The 20217-nt window shown below is 38.1% G+C and overlaps 1 protein-coding gene across 12 annotated transcripts in view; it reads right to left on the bottom strand.

The window, feature by feature from the left end:
* The window catches only part of PICALM (phosphatidylinositol binding clathrin assembly protein), a 102227-nt gene extending 84437 nt beyond the window's left edge, over positions 1 to 17790 (bottom strand). For all 12 annotated transcript variants that reach the window (XM_090265763.1, XM_090265770.1, XM_090265766.1 and 9 more), the window contains exon 1: positions 17587 to 17790. In XM_090265763.1, coding sequence (XP_090121889.1) covers positions 17587 to 17716 — 130 coding nt within the window. In that variant the 5' untranslated portion in view covers positions 17717 to 17790. The remainder of the gene's footprint in view (positions 1 to 17586) is intronic.
* Between the last annotated feature and the right edge of the window lie 2427 nt (positions 17791 to 20217).

Below are 20217 nucleotides of genomic sequence, written 5' to 3'. Positions count from 1 at the left end.
TAAAAATAACACTTTGGCCAAGTCTAAGTCACCAATTCAAAACGATATGTTGCAAGAATATGAAGAACAAAAAATAAATGAGTGTTTATATTGTACCAAGTCTAAAATCTTAAATTAAAACCTAACACAAATTCCAAACCTGGTATCTACACAATTAACATTATTGCTGTAAAGAAAAGTTACAAGCTAATGTTGAGAAAAGAAAAAATAAAGGAGGAAATACTACCAGCCAAACCATAACTCCTCAGTCATTATACAACTGGCTTTACTTCTAAAAGGAAATGTACAAATGGGAATAAGGATAATGTAGTTATTTCGTCCCAATCTGAAAACAGAAGATGAAGTGATGATGTAAAGAACAAACCAGATGGCTCCTTTAGTTTCCTATCAGAAGATCAAATGCATGTATCCTATAATCCTATTAAATACGCAGTTTTTAAAAACAAATTGATTGCACAGCAATCCATTCACCATCAAATCTTCACATTGACCTTAACTATCAAAACTGAACCAATTCCCTCACAACAGCTCACCTGAAATTAAACTAACTACAATTATAAAATCAGTTTTATTTTCTACTCACCTAATATAAATGCTACACCTTCCCAAAATCCTGCCCCTTTCTTTCCAAAAATGCTATCTAAAAATAGACAAACTTAGCAGTTAAAAAAGGTATCAACAACTTTTAAAATAACTTTCCTAGGTTAAATTACATATTGAATACAAGTAAAGATTATTCTAAACTACACCAATAAGTTGCTTATTTAATTTCAAGTCACGAAAGGTAAAAAGGTAACCAAAGAGAAAGTCAGCTCACACTGTATTTGGCAAGTCAATTCAAAACTAGCTACATGTACTTGCACATGTAGTGTTTGTTTTTTTGCTCTTCTCTTAATAGTTATCATGGGCAAACAAAAGGCTATAGGCCAAAAATGAGTAGTTAGTCAGAAAAACTGATGCAGCCTTGGCCTATGACAGAGTTCTAGCATTAACTCATCCACAATATATATCCACTGTATACATATACGTCAAGAAAACATAGTCCTTCCAACAAGCAAACAATAATAATGCTTTGATTTCTATGGTTCTATGAAATTAAAATAAGGGATAAAATGAGGTTTGAGGCAATAATTCACAAGTTCATCATTTAAACCAATAATTTTAAGATGATGTTACTGTGCATATGAGGATATAGTGATGGATTAGTGATGCTCCATTATATAATTTCAGGTGATCTCCCATTAGGACCAAGAGCCAACAAATGCAAGACAATTAGCCAGTCTAAGTCATTTAGTCGGTGGCAATAGTTAAGGGACCACCACCATCATTCTGTTTCAGGAATCAAATTCATTATCCTAGCATGAACACCATAAACCTATCAGGTGAACCAACTAACTGAAGACCAAGATCACATATGAGTATTTTCAACATAAAGATTAATTCTATTCAAGAACTTCATATTTAAAAAATAAACAATAAACAGCTGACCAAATAGTTCACTGGCCCAGTATATGGAAGTCAATTATCTTCCTCAAAGGTTTATTAAATATTTACTAAAATACTATTATGCACCAGGCATTATTTTCTGGGTACTGGAAATTCCAAGATGAATAAAGCAGAGTTCCTGTTTTCAGGAGAAACACACACAGGATGCTACGAGGGGGTATGGAAAAAAAAAAAAAAAAAAAAAAAACCCCGAAATTATTTTCTGAAGGGCTTCCCCTTCTAGGTGAGTGTTCTAAGAACCCATCTGTATCAGTGTGCCTGCTGGCAGATTGTGAGAGGCTGCAATTAACTTCAGTGAATTTTTAAAAAAAACTCTTTCAATGCATTTGCCCATTTCATGATGGGTGACTACCACATCTGCCCAGACTGGGCTGAGTGTTCAGCAGGTTTTTACCAAAAACAGCATAACCCCCGTGTTCCACCCTCCCAATTCACCTGATCTCGCTGCCAGTGATTGTTTCATTTGTTTGTTTCCCCAGATGAAAAGTCATCAAAGGGAAACATTTTGCCAATGTGGAAGTGATTGGGGGGGCGGGGGGTATGGCAGAAGCACTATTAAGGCATCAAAATTAATGAGTTCAAAAACTGTTTTGGACAGTGGATGGGTTTACTTTGAAGGGGACTTAAGTTTAAACATGGAAGAATACACAATTTTTAATAAATAAATTCCAGGGTTTTCTGGGTCCCCCCACCCCATATGAAAGGAGAAAAGAGAAAAGAAAATGCTTCTGCAGAACAATAGGGGAGCAATCTGATTACTAATGCTACCCATAGTTTGCTAAAGATGGCTCATTAAAGGGGGGCTGGGAGGGTGGAAAGAAGAGTCCTGTCCTCCCTCACCAAAGAAGGGCATTCAACAGAAACATACATGCCCAAAGGAGACAAACCTGGAAGAAAGAGAATTATCCTTTGGTCAACCTGGCTAACTGAAGTGAAAAATGCAGAATAGCAAACATCTGAGACATGGTTGAAAAGGCTAATATGAAGTCTTTCACTATTGATTACTTTTACATTTTTCACATATTTTCAAAAAGATAAACAAAAACTCATTTTGTTGGCCATTTCCTCCTAAAACAAAATCATAATAAAAAATGCTCCTTCTTACTCCCAATAGCAGTAATATATGTAAGTTCAAACTGTTTTTTCAAATAATGATGATATACTTGGTCGCTGGGACAGTCTAATGGAGAATGAAGCAAAAATTAATAGAGAAACTGTCCCTAATCTTAGTTTCCAAAGCACCAAGCCAAGAACAAAAAGCTAAAGGGGCACAAATATAGCCACAAAATAGCAGAGCAGAGAGGCAATTTAGACAATAAGCAATTTAAGTAAGGGATTTTCCTAAGCTCATATGAAGTTGGGGCCAACATCCCATAGTCCAGTTCATATTAATAATTTACTCTAAGAAGTACAGGAAGTTGCTTTTTCCAAATGTAATCTTACATATTTACAGAAATTGTATTACTCAAAGAAACGTTTTCTCCTAACTATATCCCATTCCCTCAAAGTTCTCTGTGAACTAGGAGTCTCCAGATTGACTGACTTTCACTCAAAGTTCTTAACTGACATTTAAATGTTAAATGTATTCCCTATTTACTTGTACTAGTAGTATCTCAGTTGATATATCTGTACAACAGAGCTAAGACTACCTATCCAGTAGGTTTTTATAAGGATTAAGTGTGTTAACACATGTCAAGAGCTCAGGGCAGAAAGGGTTCCTTACACCTTAGCTATTATTCCCATCATGCAGGTTATGTTCCAACTAAGCTGATTTGACACTAAAGACTTCAGTGTCTTTAACGTTTAAAAAAATCTATCTTCAGAACTTCCGGCCAAGATGGAGGCGTAGACAGACACGCTGCATCTCCCTCCATAACTAAGAAGGAATAAACCTACCTCAAAACTGGGAACAACCAGAAGTTCCAGAAAATCAAACAGCATGGAAGTCCAGCAAACAAAGATATAAACAAGAAATACTCATCCAGACAGGTAGGAGGGGCAGAGACGGGGCAGAGAGGACCCGGTGTGGTGGCGGCAGCAGTGGCAGGCCGGCAGAAAGCACAGTCACAGGTTTTTAAAAGTCAGGAGGGACACCTGGGGAGTGTTCCCAGCTCCTCACCAGACCTCGAAGCTCATGGTCCCAGCACTGGGGAAAATCAAGCCTCATTGCTTCTGACTGTGCAGACCAGTGGGGGTTGGGGCGGAGGCAGAAACTGCCAGTCGCTCAGCAAAGTCCGCTTGTTTAAAGGGTCCCCACGGACCTAGAACGTCAACAGACCCAACCGCTCTGGGAACGACGGCCAGGGCAGTGGGGGAAGTGCCTGGAAAAGGGGTGAGTGCTGAGCAAGTGGCATTGTTTCCTCTCGGACCCCTCCCCCACATACAGCGCCACAACGTGGTTGAAAGAGGTCGCCCTGTACTGAAAAATTCCTAAGGTTCCGCCCCTTACAACATAACAGGAGTGACAGCTTTAACTAGGACTCAGAGATAAACACAGGAAGCTGTCAGAATGAGACGACAGAGAAGTATGGCCCAAAAGGGGTAACGGATCGAGGTTCCAGTGGGAGAACTAAGCGATAAGCAAATAGTCAACCTAACAGATGAGGAGATAGACAGTCTTACAGATGCAGAATTCAAAACACTGGTGATAAAGATGCTCACAGGCTTGACAGATATGCTTGAGTACAGCAAACACATAAAAGAATAAGTGGAGGCTATGCTAAGTGAAATGAAGGAAAATCCACAGAAAACCAATGGTGAAGGGAATGAAACCAGGGTTGAAATCAATGATTTGGAACATAAGGAAGAAAAAACAGTCAACCAGTGCAGAATGAGGAAGCAAGAATTGAAAAAAATGAGGAAAACTTCTCAAATTTTGTGAAGCAGATGGACATACAGGTCCGGGAAGCACAGAGGATTCCAGGCAAGCTAGACCCAGAGGGGACCACACCAGGACGCATCATGATAGAGATGCCAAAGGTGAAAGATAAAGAGAGAGTCCTGGGGGCAGCAAGGGAGAGGTGGAGAGCTGCCTACAGGGGGTGCCTATAGGACTATCAGCTGATTTCTCAGAGCGCACTTTGCAGGCAGGAAGGGACTGGCAAGCAGTATTCAATGTGATGAAAGGCAACCTGCAACCAGGACTACTCTAACCAGTAAGGCTATCATTTGGAATGGAAGGGCAGATGAAGTGCTTCCCAGAAAAGGTGAAGCTAAAGGAGATCATCATCACCAAGCCATTATTATATGAAACATCAAAGGGACTTACTTCGACCATGTCCAGCTTGAAGCAGCTAGAGGAGCTTGAGACCTTCACCCATTGTCCTTTACAAGATTACAAAGGGTCCTAATATTTGGGGGGGGGGGGAGGATAGTTAATTTTTACGAACCAGTGGTATGGACTTGGGGGGGATTGCTGGGGGAGGGGGGTGCTGGGTGGAGGGGAACAAGGGGGAGAAAATTGGAACTGTTGTAACAATATAATCAATAAAAAACATTAAAAAAAAAAAGAAAAAGATCAAAACTGTGAACACTAAAATGACAACAAACTCAAAACTATCAACAACAGAATCTAAAAAAATAAAAACAAAATTCAACTAAGCAAACCAGAATAAGAACAGAATGATGGGTATGGGGATCATTTGGAGGGTTATCAGCTGGGAGGGAGGAGGGGAGAAATGGGGATATGATGCAGGGATTAAGAAGCATAATCGGTTAGTACAAAATAGACAGGGGGAAGTTAAGAATAATATAGGAAAGGGTGAAGCCAAAGAACTTTCATGCACAACCCATGGACATGAACTAAGGGAGGTGGGATTGCTGGAGGGAAGGGGGGGTACTGGGCGGAGGGGACCAAAGGGGGAAAATATTGGAACTACTCTAACAATATAATCAATAAAATATACTTAAAAACGAGATCTATATTATTTCTGTTCAGACTTTTTCAAATCCTATGCAATCTACAGATTGAGAAATTCCCAAAGCTCATATATTGCCACTATTAATAATAATTAAGTTTATATAAAAGACTTAAAGCAGCGAAATTTAACTCTCAGCTTCAAGATCAACAAAAACTCCTTGCCTTCCTATTTTAATGCTGGCAGCAGAAAATAAACATATAGCACAATTTTGAAAATCAGCTCTAACTATGGTCCAAATTCACCTACAATAACCAAAAGCTACCTGGAGATGAGATATCTAATGGTTATATGATTAAAATCCAAACTCTCTCCACAATCTAGCCTCAGACAATTGTTCCAATTGTATTACTACTTAAACACAACCTGTCCCTCTCCCAGCCACAAAGCACCCTATTTGTCCTCTACAAACAAACTGTATTCCACTGATCTGTTTGAACATTTTCATTATTAGATTTCAAGTTCCTTTTCAGGTAAGGAACAAGTGTCATTCATCTTTACATTCTTGTCTTCATCACTCTCTCTTCCTGCTCCACTTACTGCTTCTGACCAGGATTTTTGGCAGTACTGATCAATGTTAAAACAGAAGTCAGTCTAAGAACCTTTCCTCCATATTCTTGCTCAGAGAGCAAGAAAATGATTTTAGTACAATTTCCTAGAGAATTTTACTAAAATAACATGAAACAAGAAATGATTTGCTCTTATAATTCTTTATCCACTCAGGCCTTCTCCAAGAAAAATGACTGTCTTCGGTCTTTAGGTATACAAATGTATTAAGATTTATCTCCATTTCACTATCAAAAAAAAAGTAATCTGAGTTTTCATAGGCAATTCACCATAGAGGCCTAAGACCAGAAAAGAAAGGGCGTAAATAGCTAAAGTACGTAGTAGAAAGAAGCCAATCAAGCTCAATGCCCAGCTCATTCAATATAGCATGTTAGTCATATATTTCATTTCTGACTATATTTGAACTTTAAATGTTTTGCCAATGTCATATAACAAAACACACAAACATTTAGCAAACAAGGCCTTATAGCATTCTACTGCCAGATGTGAATAACACAAAGTCTAAAATCCAGGACTCCCTGGAATTCACCTTTACCCACTCACAACCAAATAATCATCATAAGAGAAAGAAAGCAGAAGACAACCCAAGATTTGACTACTAAGCTCACTTGTTTTCAAATATACCAATAATATGTACGTTATGAAATAAATATTTTAGGGTGTCAAACTACCTTAATTTTACACAATCTAATTCTAGAAGTTTATTTCCCAAATTCCATAATTTCTTGCATTTTCAACCAACAAAAATTTAGTTGATCAGGAAAGCACAAGTTCAAACAACCACTGTTCACAGCAAAAACTATTACTCCAACAGCAATCTTTCTCTTCCTTTACATAAAAAATTTTAAAACAGTTTTGGAACACATTAGAAACCACCCATAAAAATTTTCATCCTTCTTCATTTATTCAGCATCTTTTTATTAAATATTTACTATATGCTATATTTAGCATAGTAAAGAAAATAGACAAGGGCACTCTATAAATAATTATAGAAGCTATAAATAATAATCATGTGAAAAGTATCATTGTGAGGAAGTGTAACATACTATGGCAACATGCACATTATTCTGTGTGGACAAAAATACCTGCTTATTGATACTCATGCAACCATGTATTATTATCTTTTCACATATTTAAAAGCCTATATTGAGAACCAAAACAAAAAACAAAAACAGGTCTTTGGATTAGTCCACTCAGATGAAAGAATGTTTGACTCATGTATTTCCATTTATCAGTCAACGACTACCATCAAGAAAATTGTTTCTCCTTCACTACTCTCTATTTCCATATTACAGAGAGATTGTAGAGTTGTCTTCCGTGTCAACTTCAAAGGAAGGGGAACAATTCAAATATCCTTAATTTTCCTTAATACCAACCACCTTGCCTCTTCACATCATATACAAAAATTAACTGAAAATTGATCAAACCTAAAAGAGCTAAAAACTATAAAACACTTAGGAGTAGGATTAGGTATAAGTCTGTATAACTCTGGGTTAGCCAATGGTTTCTTAGATATTATACCAAAAGCATAATCAAAGAAAAATAGAAAACATTAGACAAAATTAAAAACTTTTGTTTATCAAAGGGCACTATCAAAAAAGTGAAAAGATAAGCCACAGGATGGGAAAAATTATTTGCAAATCATATAAGAAATTACTGTAGTATCTGAAATTTGTAAAGAACTTTTCTAACACCCCAAAGACATAAAGAACCAAGTTTTAAAACAGGCTAAGGATCTGAACAGACATCTTTTTAAGACTATACAAGGGGTCATCAATAAGCACGTAAAAATATGCTCAACATCATTAGTCATCAGGAAAGCAAATCAAAACCACAAGATACCACTTAACTTCCACAAGGATAACTACAATAAATTTTTAAATTAATTTTTAAAGAAACTTGAAAACAACAAGTGTTGGCAAAAATGTGGAGAAACTGGAACCTTCACACATTGCTATTGGGAATATAAAATGGTGCAGCTGCTATGATAAACAGTCTTGTAATTTCTCAAAGTTAAACATATAATTTTTGATCCAGCAGGTCTTCTTGGTATTTACCCAAGAAAACTGAAAACACATGTTCACATGAACACTTGTACACAAATGTTCATAGCAGTATTATTCTTACCAGGTTTGAAAGAGTAAACAACCCAAATATTCATCAATGAGTGAATGGATAACCAAAATATGGTACATCCACACAATGGAATATTATTAGATTGTAAAAAATAAAAAAAAACTACTGCATGATAGAACACTGATGAACTTGAAAGAATTATACTAAGGGGAGAGGGGGGAAAGGACATAAAAGGCCACAAAGTGCATGATCCCATTTATAGGAAATGTCCAGGATAAGAAAAAATCCATTGTTACATGAATTACATCTCTATTTACAAACTACAAAATAATAAAAATAATAATCACTTTACCTCACAATCCCTTTTTTCACATTAGCTTTGGATTAGTTAGATAATATTTCAAATCATTCAATACAACACATGAATTAAATTTTTCGAAACAATTGTTTCAAGTACATCAAAAAGGTCTGCCAAACCTCTCCAGTATGAATACCACCTGCTATTTACTGTCTGATATATACTTGAATTACAATAAGATTTTTTTGCATATTAGATGTATTTAAAACAGCGGTTCTCAACCTGTGGGTCACGACCCCTTTGGGGGTCGAACAACTCTTTCACAGGGGTCGCCTAAGACCATCGGAAAACACATATAATTACATATTGTTTTTGTGATTAATCACTATGCTTTATGTTCAATTTGTAACAATGAAAATACATACTGCCTATCAGATATTTACATTACAATTCATAACAGTAGCAAAATTACAGTGATGAAGTAGCAATGAAAATAATTTTATGGTTGGGGGTCACCACAAGATGAGGAACTGCATTAAAGGGTCGTGGCATTAGGAAGGTTGAGAACCACTGATTTAAAAGGTACATTTCTACCTGTTAAGTATCCACAAGATTATTAACTCTATTACCGGAATGTGAAGTTTTTCAAGACACAAACCAGGACCCTTATTCTCAGGTTACAGTCACATGAGACTACCTAATTATTAATATACTTATTAATTACATAATTAATCACTAGAAACATGTACATTAAAACACAGCAACTGAGTGAGTACACCCTATGAAGTCACATGTAAAGTATATCTGAAATCTTTAGTGAGAGAAGAAGATTGGAAAGCATTTCTAGCTTCCTCAACCATTTCTCAGAAGTGTCCCTTGAGTAAAATTACCATCCTTAGGTTGGTTTTAGTAGTAAGTTTGTTTCTATAAATACCAGAATGACTTCAGAAATTTCTGCTGAAATTCCAAGTGTTCAGAGAAAACTTTCAGCTATTCCCACTAGCCACTGGAGTCAAGTGATGGTCTAGATTCAGTGTTTCAACTATCACAACCATCACTACTACCACTACAACCCTTGCCTCAAACTTCATAAGGCTTCATTCTAAGGGTCATTTCTTTCCTTTTACATTTTTATTATCTACTAAGTGTACTTTATCCCTCCTACCTCTAAAGTGCGCAATACACTTACACTCTGGAGGCACACTACACATGGACTACAATGTGATCAGCACCCCTTGAAGCTGTAAGAAAGCAGCTCTGATCAACATTTCAAGTCTATTTCTGGTCCCTTGTTTAATTCTTAAAATTAATTTCTGCAACACATGCATTTTCATATAGTTTTCAAACTGAGCAACTGCAGCAAAAAATTTTTTTTGCTGTAACAGTATTTTGGAACACACCACATAATAGCGAAACAAAGCTAGATCTCTTAATACCGCATGTGTTTCATGAAGCACAGAGCAACTTGTTATGTATTTATCAATGCTACTGATTGACTTTATATATATACATTTGTAGCCACGTAACTGCAACTAAGATAATCATAAAAATATTAAATGTCAGGGAAGATCTCTATGCTATGTCTTTAAGTTGTTCATGGAAAAGTCTGAGCTGTGAAAGGAGATAACAGGTAATTGTTCAATATTTACTGAGCACCCACAGGATCACTGATTAGGTATCTTGGGAAGAGATATAAAACAGTACAAAAATAGTTCCTATTCCACAGAGAAAACATACATGAACCCAAAATACGTATAAAAGCATGATACTAACTACAGTTAAACAAAATTATAAACTTTAAACAGTAGCAATAATGTGTGAACGATAAGACCACCATAAATGCGAATGCTAACAAAAGCAATTTAATTTAAAGGATGGATCTGTTATGACAGAGGAAAATGAAGATATTTGAGAATAAAGAATGCAACATGCTAAGTCTAATGGTTCAAGGGGCCAAGAACTCATTTGAAACAATTGATACCTATACCTGCTTGGCTGAAAAGAAATAATTCAGATGTTTGGGGTGGGGAAAAAAGTGAGGAAAAAACAAAAATCAAGAGTCCCAAAAATGACAAGCTTTATTTAAGGCCTTTTAGGGAAGGAAAGGAAAAAAAAAAAAAAAGACATTAAAGTGAAACTTTTTGCCTGCAGCAGTCCCCTGTCCAAGTCGCACAGCACATTCTTTCCAATATACTTAATGTATGACATAATCAAAGGATTATGCCACATATCCTGTTCAAAGTCCTCCAATGGTTGGGTCACTGTTAATCACCAAATCAAATACAAAGTTACTCTGAGAGTTTAAAGGACCTCTTAAAACTAGTTCCTCTCTGAGAATCCTTTGCTCCCTTCTAATACATGCTCTTCCTTAGAGTTGCATTTTTTAGCTGCAGAACTTTCACAATGCTAAAAATTGAGGGCCCCAAAGAGCTTTTGGTTATGTGGTTTTTCTCTATTAATATTTACTGTTAGAGATTAAAACTTAGAAAATTTAATTTTTTAATTCATTTAAAAAAACTCATCACATGTTAATATTTTCCATGAAAAATCACTATTTTCCAAAATAAAAATTTAGAACAATGGCATTTAGAACAGTGGCAAAGTTTAGAACATTTGCAAAATTGTTTACATCTAGCTTAATAGGAAACAGTTTGATTCTCATGTCTGCTACTACATTCAATTTGTTGCAATATCACATATCATACAGCCTCTGGAAAACACTACTGTATAGTCGTAAAAGGCAAATAATGTCTTAATATACAAATAGTTTTGACCTCACAAATATACTGAAAGAGTCTTAGGGGCTCTCAGGAATCCTAGAACCACACTTTAAGACACTGCCAGGAATAAATGAATATAGTTTATTCATTTCTTGGAATAGAAAAGCATTAAGTAAGAAGCATTAACTAAGATGAAAGCATAGACCTGATGCTAGACTAACTAGGTTCAAATCCCAGTTCTCCCCTTCCTGGCTGTGTGAGCATAGGAAAGTTAGTAAAATGGTTATAATAATAAGATCTCTCACAAAGTTATTGAAAGAAATAAGCTAGTTAATTAATGTAAAGTGATTAGTATGGTTGAGTGCCCAGCACAAAATAAGCATAAATAAATATTTGTTAAATACATGTAAAATCAATCTAGGCATAAGCACAAACAACAAAGTCTAGTTGTATTTCTACTATACTCCAATATAATAAATTCTTAATATTCTGGTAACCTGGGAACTACAACTCTGAATATTTAATATAAAAATTTAGGTTCATCAAAATTCCCTTTTAAAGGAATATCATTAATAACATCTAATTGCCCAGAAACTATTCTCCATGAAAAGAACCACATACACAATAAACATATAAAATTCTAAAAATGTCAAATCCAAAAATTTCAGATCTCTAGAGGAATGTATATATAAAGCAGTTTAACTGGGAACATACTGAAACAGAACACAAAGTAACGGAAATGCCACTTCAGCCACCAAAAAGAACAGGAAGAGCAAATACTAAAAGCCTTTACTTGAAAAATGTAACCCTACTTGGTAGGGCTCTACCCTCTTGCCAAGAAGCCTTTAAGTTTATTTTTCTTCTTTGATCTTAAGGGAGAAATCATGGAATTAAGCACTTTGGAACTGAAGAAAAGAGAACAGAAATGACTTTCTACACATTGTGGTGAACTTTCACATTAAATATGTAAATGATAATCAGGATCAAAATAAACAATTTAAATTAAAGCAATTCTGTCAATTAAAATAAATTATTTTTAACAATTAATGTACTTTTAAAATACCTAATTATTTTACACACGTGATTCACAAATCAAATGAGGAAAAAAGTCATGTCACATGAAGTTTCATTCTTTCACCCAGTACTCTAAATTAAATTCAAAGATACCTTTTAAAACATTTCAGATATACAAAATATATAGTAAACATAAAAAGCACTGCTATAAGGGTAAAAATTAATGTGAGAAGTGAAATAGTATGTCTTTTAAAAAGCCCATCAGTGAAGCCTAGTTACTTCACCAAGATATTTTAGAATTTGCTAATTATAAATAAGACAAGTACCAAAATGGCTATATGTCAGGTTCTCTCCAGTTTCTCTTTCAAAATACATACTATTCAGGAACATAATGATATATATCAAGAAGAAAAAAACTTTACATTTATGAAGTTCTGTATACATCAAGCATTTGACATGTGTCATTTGACACAAATTTTATCATTACTGCTTTCATAACTCTATTACCATTTTCTGTATTTCAGAACTATTAAGACTAAATGAAGAATAGGTCAAATAATGAAAATAAAAAACATATGGTTAATTCTTATGGGAAAGAACAGAAAGCCCATACATTAACTATAAAAAAATTGTCTGAAAAACAAGATCCACTTGGAAAGAAAGCCTCAGTTACTTCTTCTCTAAACAAGAGACATCTTGGGACAGATTGTACACTTAATTACCTTCCTTACATGCATCTTCTTGTAAATCAAATCCTGGTTACCAGATACTTTCTTGATAATACACAAACAAAGCAACCGCTCGATGTCCTGAAGACTTTAAAAACCAATACATTTGCTTAAAAAGGTAATTACTTCAAGTACATTTCAATGTATTATATATTCCTTTTTTTAAATAAAGATAATTTTTGTGATTATATTTTTATTGTTTTTTATTGTATTTTTTCTACATATATTTAATGGTTAAACAAACCACTAACTCAAATACAAATTCACCTTGTACATATTCAAAAGATTCAAATTACTACTTTTAAAAAGCTTCCACAACTAAAATTAGGGAGGTCTAGATCCACACAAATACCTACTCTGTATCTATCAGAGATATGTTTATAATAGATGCTTAATAAGAACATGATTTTGTCAGAGAATATAAGGCAGAATGGTGGCTGGAAAGAAGTATCCCCAGATATTAACTGGGAAAAGTATGGTTTTAAAAAAAGTGAAGCTATTATAGCCAGTAGCATAAATGTTACATTCCAGTGCCCAATTAAACAAGTACAAAGGGAATTTTCATATTAAAAAAACAACTAAAGTTTGTTAAATAATTTTTTATTATGAATTTATAAACTAAAAAATTGTGTTTGTCTATACTTCATCATTATGGATGTTTTTAAGCTTTCTATGCCTTCTTTAAAAGGAGTTCAAGACTACTTTCTATACATATGGTTTGCCCCTCCCACAAATGAAAGGGTTAAATTAGATAATGGTTAATAAGTACCTGGCAAATTGAAGTCCTTAAAATTTGTGTTTGAACTCTTTTTTTTTTTAAGGTTTTATTTACTTTAGAGAGAAGGAAAGGGAGGGAGAAAGAGAAACATCTATTCGTTGCCTCTCACACACCCCGAACCGGGGACCTGGCCCACAATCCAGGCATGCACCCTGACCAAGAATCGAACTTGCGACCTTTCGGTTTGCAGGATGACACCCAATCCATTGAGCCACACCAGTCAGGGCTGTTTGAACTCTCATGGGCTATTCTTCTACCTTGATGATGGCCACAAGAGCCCTGGACTTAAGCTAATCATGTTCATTTTACAAATACATTTCAAGTTTGACAACTCTATTCAAACTAGAGACACTAAACACTATTATAATCTATTAACATCTATAAGCAAAGCAAAAGAACTTACTTAAACAAGTATACGAGGTCTATAAGGAAAACGTCCAGTCATGTTAATATAACAAGAACGGTTTAAGTGACATCGATGTAACTTGGCAGCCAAGGAGAGTGGACTGGAATGCATGCATATGAACAATGACAACTTCCCTATACCAGTCAGTGAGGATGGTAGACACCATTGAGTAAGTATGTGTATTGTGTGGCCGTCAAATTCAAAATAACTGAGTGAGTAGGGCAACAAATCTGCATCCAATGTTGTGTTAAGCTTGAACATTTCTCCGCACAAACTATTCGGGTGATGTAGAAGGCCACAGCTATGGGCAACTGGTGACTGGCAGCTTCATCACAACAATGCACCCGCTCATGCATCACATCTCATGCAGTTTTTTGGCGAAACCTCAAGTCACCCAGGTGACTCAGCCCCCATAAAGCCCAGATCTGGTGCGCTGAGACTTCTGGTTTTTCCTAACATTAAAAGCACCTTTGGGCTGAAAAAAAAAAAAAGCACCTTTGAACAGAAAGAGATTTCAGATCATTGATGAGATTCAGGAAAATATGACGTGGGCAGCTGATGATGACTGGGAGAACTGTGTGAGGTCCCAAGGTGCCTACTTTGAAGGTGACTGAGGCATCATTGCCCTGTGTACAATGTTTCTTATATCTTGTACCTTTTTCAATAAATATCTCTATTCTACATAATAGATGGCTGGATATTTTCTGGACAGACCTTGTATAATATAGCATGATTTCAGTCATTAATCCATCAATTACAATAATCACTTCCTAATACGGAAGACCGTGGAGGAGAACAGAAACCACATCCACACTCTAAAGTCTTGGGTGAGAAGGGGGCCCTAAGCATATTTTTGTTAAAAGCTAACATTTAAAAAAATGAAATTATCGAAAGAAAAAGAGAGAGGGGGTAAGGAAAGAAGGAAGGAAGGAAACTGAAGGAAGGAAGGGAAAGAGGGAGGGAGGGAGGAATTATTTTTATTAGGTTCAACTAAGTAGGCAATATTTGGGCTGACATTAACAGGTGCAACAGAACTAAACCTTCACTAGAAGGAAAAGTCCTGTAAGAGGAAAAAATCAGCCCTACATTAAAGCCTAAAATGCATGGTGTCAAGACCAAGAACTGTAACAGCCTTTTCAATTTTCTCAAAGTACATTAAAAGTGTGTACGGAAGGTGTTTAGAAAAACCACTCATTGGTCAGACTACACTTAAATTTATTTCATTAGTGAGAACTGGTTAGAAATGCATTTTAAATATAGGAAAAATAGTATTACTATTTTAAAAACCTCACTGAAAAGAATTGAGGCTCCTTATTTATATGAAGTTTTTAAAAAATTCAAACATTACCAGGAATACTCAAGTTCTAAATAAGAGGGAGTTTATAAACACAAGTGGTAGAGAAAAAACTACAAACGTGGGAGCACCCTCCAAATTTAACCCCAGTTAGCATCTGCAGTATCTTCTATTACAAGAGAAAAGGTTAAACATTAATAAAACCCCAAGTATCACCATCCTAACTTTATCTTGCCTATTTTCTGATCTTCGTTGCAATGTATTTTTTTAAAATGATAAATTTGAAGTATGACAAAAAAAAAAAAAAACCTTTATAAGAACTTTTAAAAGTTATAGCTATTCTTGCTGTAATTTATTATTTTGAAGTAAGGGAAGAGGACACTACATAGTTCACAATAACAAGTTGTTTCTTCACTTATTCCCAATACTAAAAAGAACAGTAAAAAACAACAAAAGAATGAATACAGTGTTAGGGCAAACCATAAGATTTGGTAGAGCAAGCCAAGCAGTCATTTGAAGAGAAAGAAACAGCAGAAATATCTACTCCAAATACCAGATTAAAAAAAAAAATCACTCAACAGTTTCACAATGAGTTTTAATTAAATTATGTGCATTAAATGTCACCATTTAAATATAGTCTGCATTCTCTACACAAGCAAGGGCTGATAGTTAAAAAGCAGCTGCACGACTCGCACATCACAGAGAAGAACCAAGCAGTAATGATACATACGTATTTCTTAATATTCCAGCAAAGGAACCAGTCGCAATGAATAATGGGTCTGTCTGTAGCGATAACCTGTTTCAGCAGTACTTCATGAGCAAAGTACCTTGGAAGAATTCACATTTTGTACTTTTTTATTTTTATTTTTTAAGTTCAAGCCTTAAGGCCAAAGTCCAAATGAGAAATCAAAACAGGACTCCTGTCAGAGAATTTCCTTTCAGGACATGCACACTCTTGCTTCCACCAGTAAGGCAAAGTAACTTTCATGCAGGATTAAGTCAGTCAGGGTAGTAAAAAAGGAAGTTATTATTGCACCTACTTCCCTGTCTTGCCCTTAAAGTTTCAGGTCAAAGCTCCATGGAGTCAAAACCTTGAGTAATCCACTGAGCTTTGTACCTTGAGGTAAAGGAGTGGAAAGAGAAAGGAGGCTATTAGAGGTGGCTTCTAGGTTTGGAAAAAGTTGGGAGCAGTTAGGTCTAGGGGTTGTATATTAAGTTAGTGAATGGAGCGATATCCCGCCGTGTAAGAAAAGCTAGTCCCGCAGAAGACAGCTAGCATAAAATTAAAACGAAGTCCAAATTCGAGTATCATCAAACATTTTTCATGAGGTTTCAGAGAGGTTATTTGTAGGTTTGACTATTAATCCATTCTGAGTTCCAAACATCTACGCTTCACACTCCAGCCTCTAAATTCAAACTGCCAGGTTTGTTAACAGTTCCAGGAAACCTTTTCCCATATCCCCATTAGAACAACAACAAATAAAAAAGGGTGGGGGGGGGTTGCCTAACATTCACAACTCACCCCAATCCAAAGAAGGGAACCAAAACGATTAAATTCCACCAGCGCCAATTAAAAATCCCAACTTTCCACAAAGCTTTCCCTACACCAAACGGAATCCCTTTACTTCCACTGCAACGAAGACAGTAATCTGGGACGAAAGGCAGCTCTTGAGTATGATATTTAAAATAAAAGCAGACGGAGGGCTGGAACTGAAACTGCAAAGTAACACAAATCGGGTTGCAAAGGTGGAAGAGCAACCCGGGAAGGGGCAGAAGATGCGAGCGGAGCAAAGGAAGTGGGAATCACTTGAAGGGTGGAGGAGAAAAGGGATCCGGGTTCAAGCCAGCGGGCGTCTACGGAAACCCCGAGGAAGGCTAATGGGGAACAATGGGACGGTGAGATCGGGGAGCAAGCGGGGAGACGCTCGGGAGAGGGCGACTGGGGTGGGAGGAAAGAGCAGAAGGCTGCAGTACATGGAGAAGGCAGGGCAGAGAGAGGCCAGGTGGCGAGGCATGTTGGTCGGGTGCGAGGGGGCACGCGGCGTGCCGTCAGGGAAGAGGGGGTCCCCTAGGAACCCGGAGGGGAGTGGCTTGTCAGGGATTTTTACAGGGAACAGACACCGTGAAGGCAGGTGTGATGGAAGCAAAAGAATACAGCACGAACGAGCTCAGGACCCGCCGTGCCAGACAGGACGCAGGAAGGGTAAAGGCAGCTAAAGGGTGGTAAGAAAAGAAATGGAGAGAAAGACGCGGGTCGTGGGGCAGCGGTCAGCTTCACTCACAGTCCAGGTGCTTTTTCTTGGGCCCCATGATCTCGTGGGTCGTGGCCTTGCATACTGTCTTGGATACGGCGGAGCCGGTGACACTGTGCTGGGCGGCGGTGATTCGGTCCGTCAAGCTCTGGCCGGACATCTCTGCGGCTTCTCCGCCACCCCTCCCGTTCCTCGGCCGGCGGGGACTGGGACCCCCAAGCGCCGGAGGACCCCCACCCCCCACCGCACCCCGTATCCCCACCGGCTCCTTCTCCGCCCGCCGGCCTGGGGCGGGGCTCAAGGCCGCGCACTGTCACCCAGGCCGGGAAGAACTGGCTTGGGTCACCCGTGGAGTCAGGCACGGTGTCGGGCGCTCCCCTGCCCCCGCCTCAGCTCAGCCCACCCCTTCCCTGGTCAGCTGGAGCCGGGCAGGGTAAGAGGGACAGGCAGCTGCAGGAAAATGGCGGCGCCAGGCTCCTCCTCGGAGCTTTCCGGGCTGCCCCAGGTCACGTGACTCGAGCACCGCCCCTCCTCTTTCTCCCGCCCCTTTTCCTTCTCTCCCTTTTGGACGCTCGCCCTCCCTCGCTCAGCGAGGGAAGAGCGGGGCGGTACCCGCGTGTTACGAGATGGAACCCGCCGGGCGGGCGCAACAAGAGGCCCGCCCGAGGCCGGGGGCGGGGCGGTGGGGAGGGGGAGCGTGCGGCCGGCCGTGTCACGTGACGCCCCTTGCCAACAGGTCTCCGGAGGATGAGTCGGCTGGGGTCACAGAGAGGGGGCGGGGCGGGGGAGAGGCGGTGATCTAGGCGCTCTGGGGGTCGGCTGCTCCCCTCTCCTACCTCATTCCAAGGTTGTCCTAGTGGCTATGGTTGAAACCAGTAGCTTGACAAAGAGGAGGGACAGCTGCCTGCACAGTACCTCCGGAGGAAGGAGCTATCAGGCTTCTGGCTTCCCAGGCTTCCCCAGCATAATATGTTTAGGGACGCCCCCCAAGGCCATCCTCCTGACTGTAAGGAAAAGGAAAATGGCTTCAGTGGGTGGATTTTGTTGGCCTGCCGGCAGGCCTTCCCCCACCACCAAACCCTACCAACCTCTCCCTGCTTACTAACAGCTCCAGAAGGGTTGAGGTTTTTTCCCCCGTTTCCTGAGCGGCTTTGAAATGACACCTGTTCTTGTTTCTCTCTTTGAAAATTCGACACGTTGCTGCCAGTCTAAATTTAGATACTAACCAGCCAGTATTGTTCTCTAGGGCGTCAAACAGGACAGGAAATAGATAATTTCACTGGAATTTGAAAAAGGAAGTAGTAGGATGATGTCAACCAAAGATTAGCTTGAACCCTGTAAGGCTAACTGATGCGGTGATTAAAGATCCAGACCCTAGAAGGAATTGAGAAGTCCCATTTAAAAATTGGAGCATCACTACCTGCTATGTCCCCTGGTTTATTTAGTTCTTATCCCCTTTTCTCTTGGGTAAACCAGATTTTCAGGGAAAGAAGACATTGACACTACCCTTTAGGCATTTTAGAGGAATTATTATATGCTATGAATCTGTTCTATGAGACACAGATCTATTTCACAAGACTTAAAATATTATCAGGGCCCCACATTTAACCCAGGTTTTGGGATAAGTTTTAAAATCTATATGAATGTTAAATTACCACAACAGTTCCTATGAAATCCTGCTAGTTTCAAATGAAATGCTAACATACTCAGAAAGTGTGTACACCATCTGCCAGCCAAATCTAGATACCATGCTTCAATCTGGTGACTCTCAAAAAGAGGCAAAGCTAATAGATAACATTTTATGTATTATATCATGAATTTTGTGGTATCCTCCCATTCCCTACCCCCGCCCCTTTTTCACTATGGTGAAATTCTACAACATCATGCTTTTGCCAAGAACATACAGTTCTTAAACCAGCAGGCTTCATCTTTGCCAAGTCAGCCCCAAATTTCACAAAACTGTAATGACTTCCTTCGATGCATCTGCAGTCCATCTGTGGTTGGTGTCCAGTTGGCTGCCTTGTTTCTATCTAGCAGTGGAATTACCCGATTCTCAAGACATGTCAGACATCCATGCTACTCTTCTATGGATTCCACTGAATAAGTTACAATTGGAGTGAGCCTCTCCACTGGTAAACCCCTTGATGAGGTCATCATGACTGTGGCATTTAGCTATCAATAGCTAAATATTTCATTCTTAGGGAAAATGCTAATTGGATGAATGAATGAAAACATTTTGAAGTCACCCATTTGGAAACACCAAACCTCTCATTTGACAAAATCTGCCCACTTTTTCACACTTATATCATGTCTACCCCATAATTATCTGTTGGCGCATCATCCTTATTTCAGTATCTTATTAATTCTTTCCCTGTATTTCAAAAATATGTATTGCACACCTACTATGTATCAAGCATTGTTCTAGGCTCTGAATACTATTCTAATGGTGAACCCATTAGTGTTTTGGGAACTAATCAATTCCTTTTTAAAATTTTTATTTATTGATTTTTAGAGAAAGAGGAATGGAAAGAGAGAGGGAGAGAAACATTAATTTGTTGTTCCACTTATTTATGCATTTATTGGCTGATTCTTGTATGTGCCCTTACTGGGGATCAAACCTGCAACCTTGGCATTTACTCTAAAGCAACTGAGCTTTCCAGC

Source organism: Furipterus horrens, unplaced genomic scaffold (genome assembly GCF_987537825.1).
Source record: "Furipterus horrens unplaced genomic scaffold, mFurHor1.1.pri manual_scaffold_2, whole genome shotgun sequence".
In the NCBI taxonomy this organism is placed as follows: domain Eukaryota; kingdom Metazoa; phylum Chordata; class Mammalia; order Chiroptera; family Furipteridae; genus Furipterus; species Furipterus horrens.
Note: the sequence above shows the minus strand (reverse complement) of the source record. Positions and strands in the feature narration are given on the sequence as shown.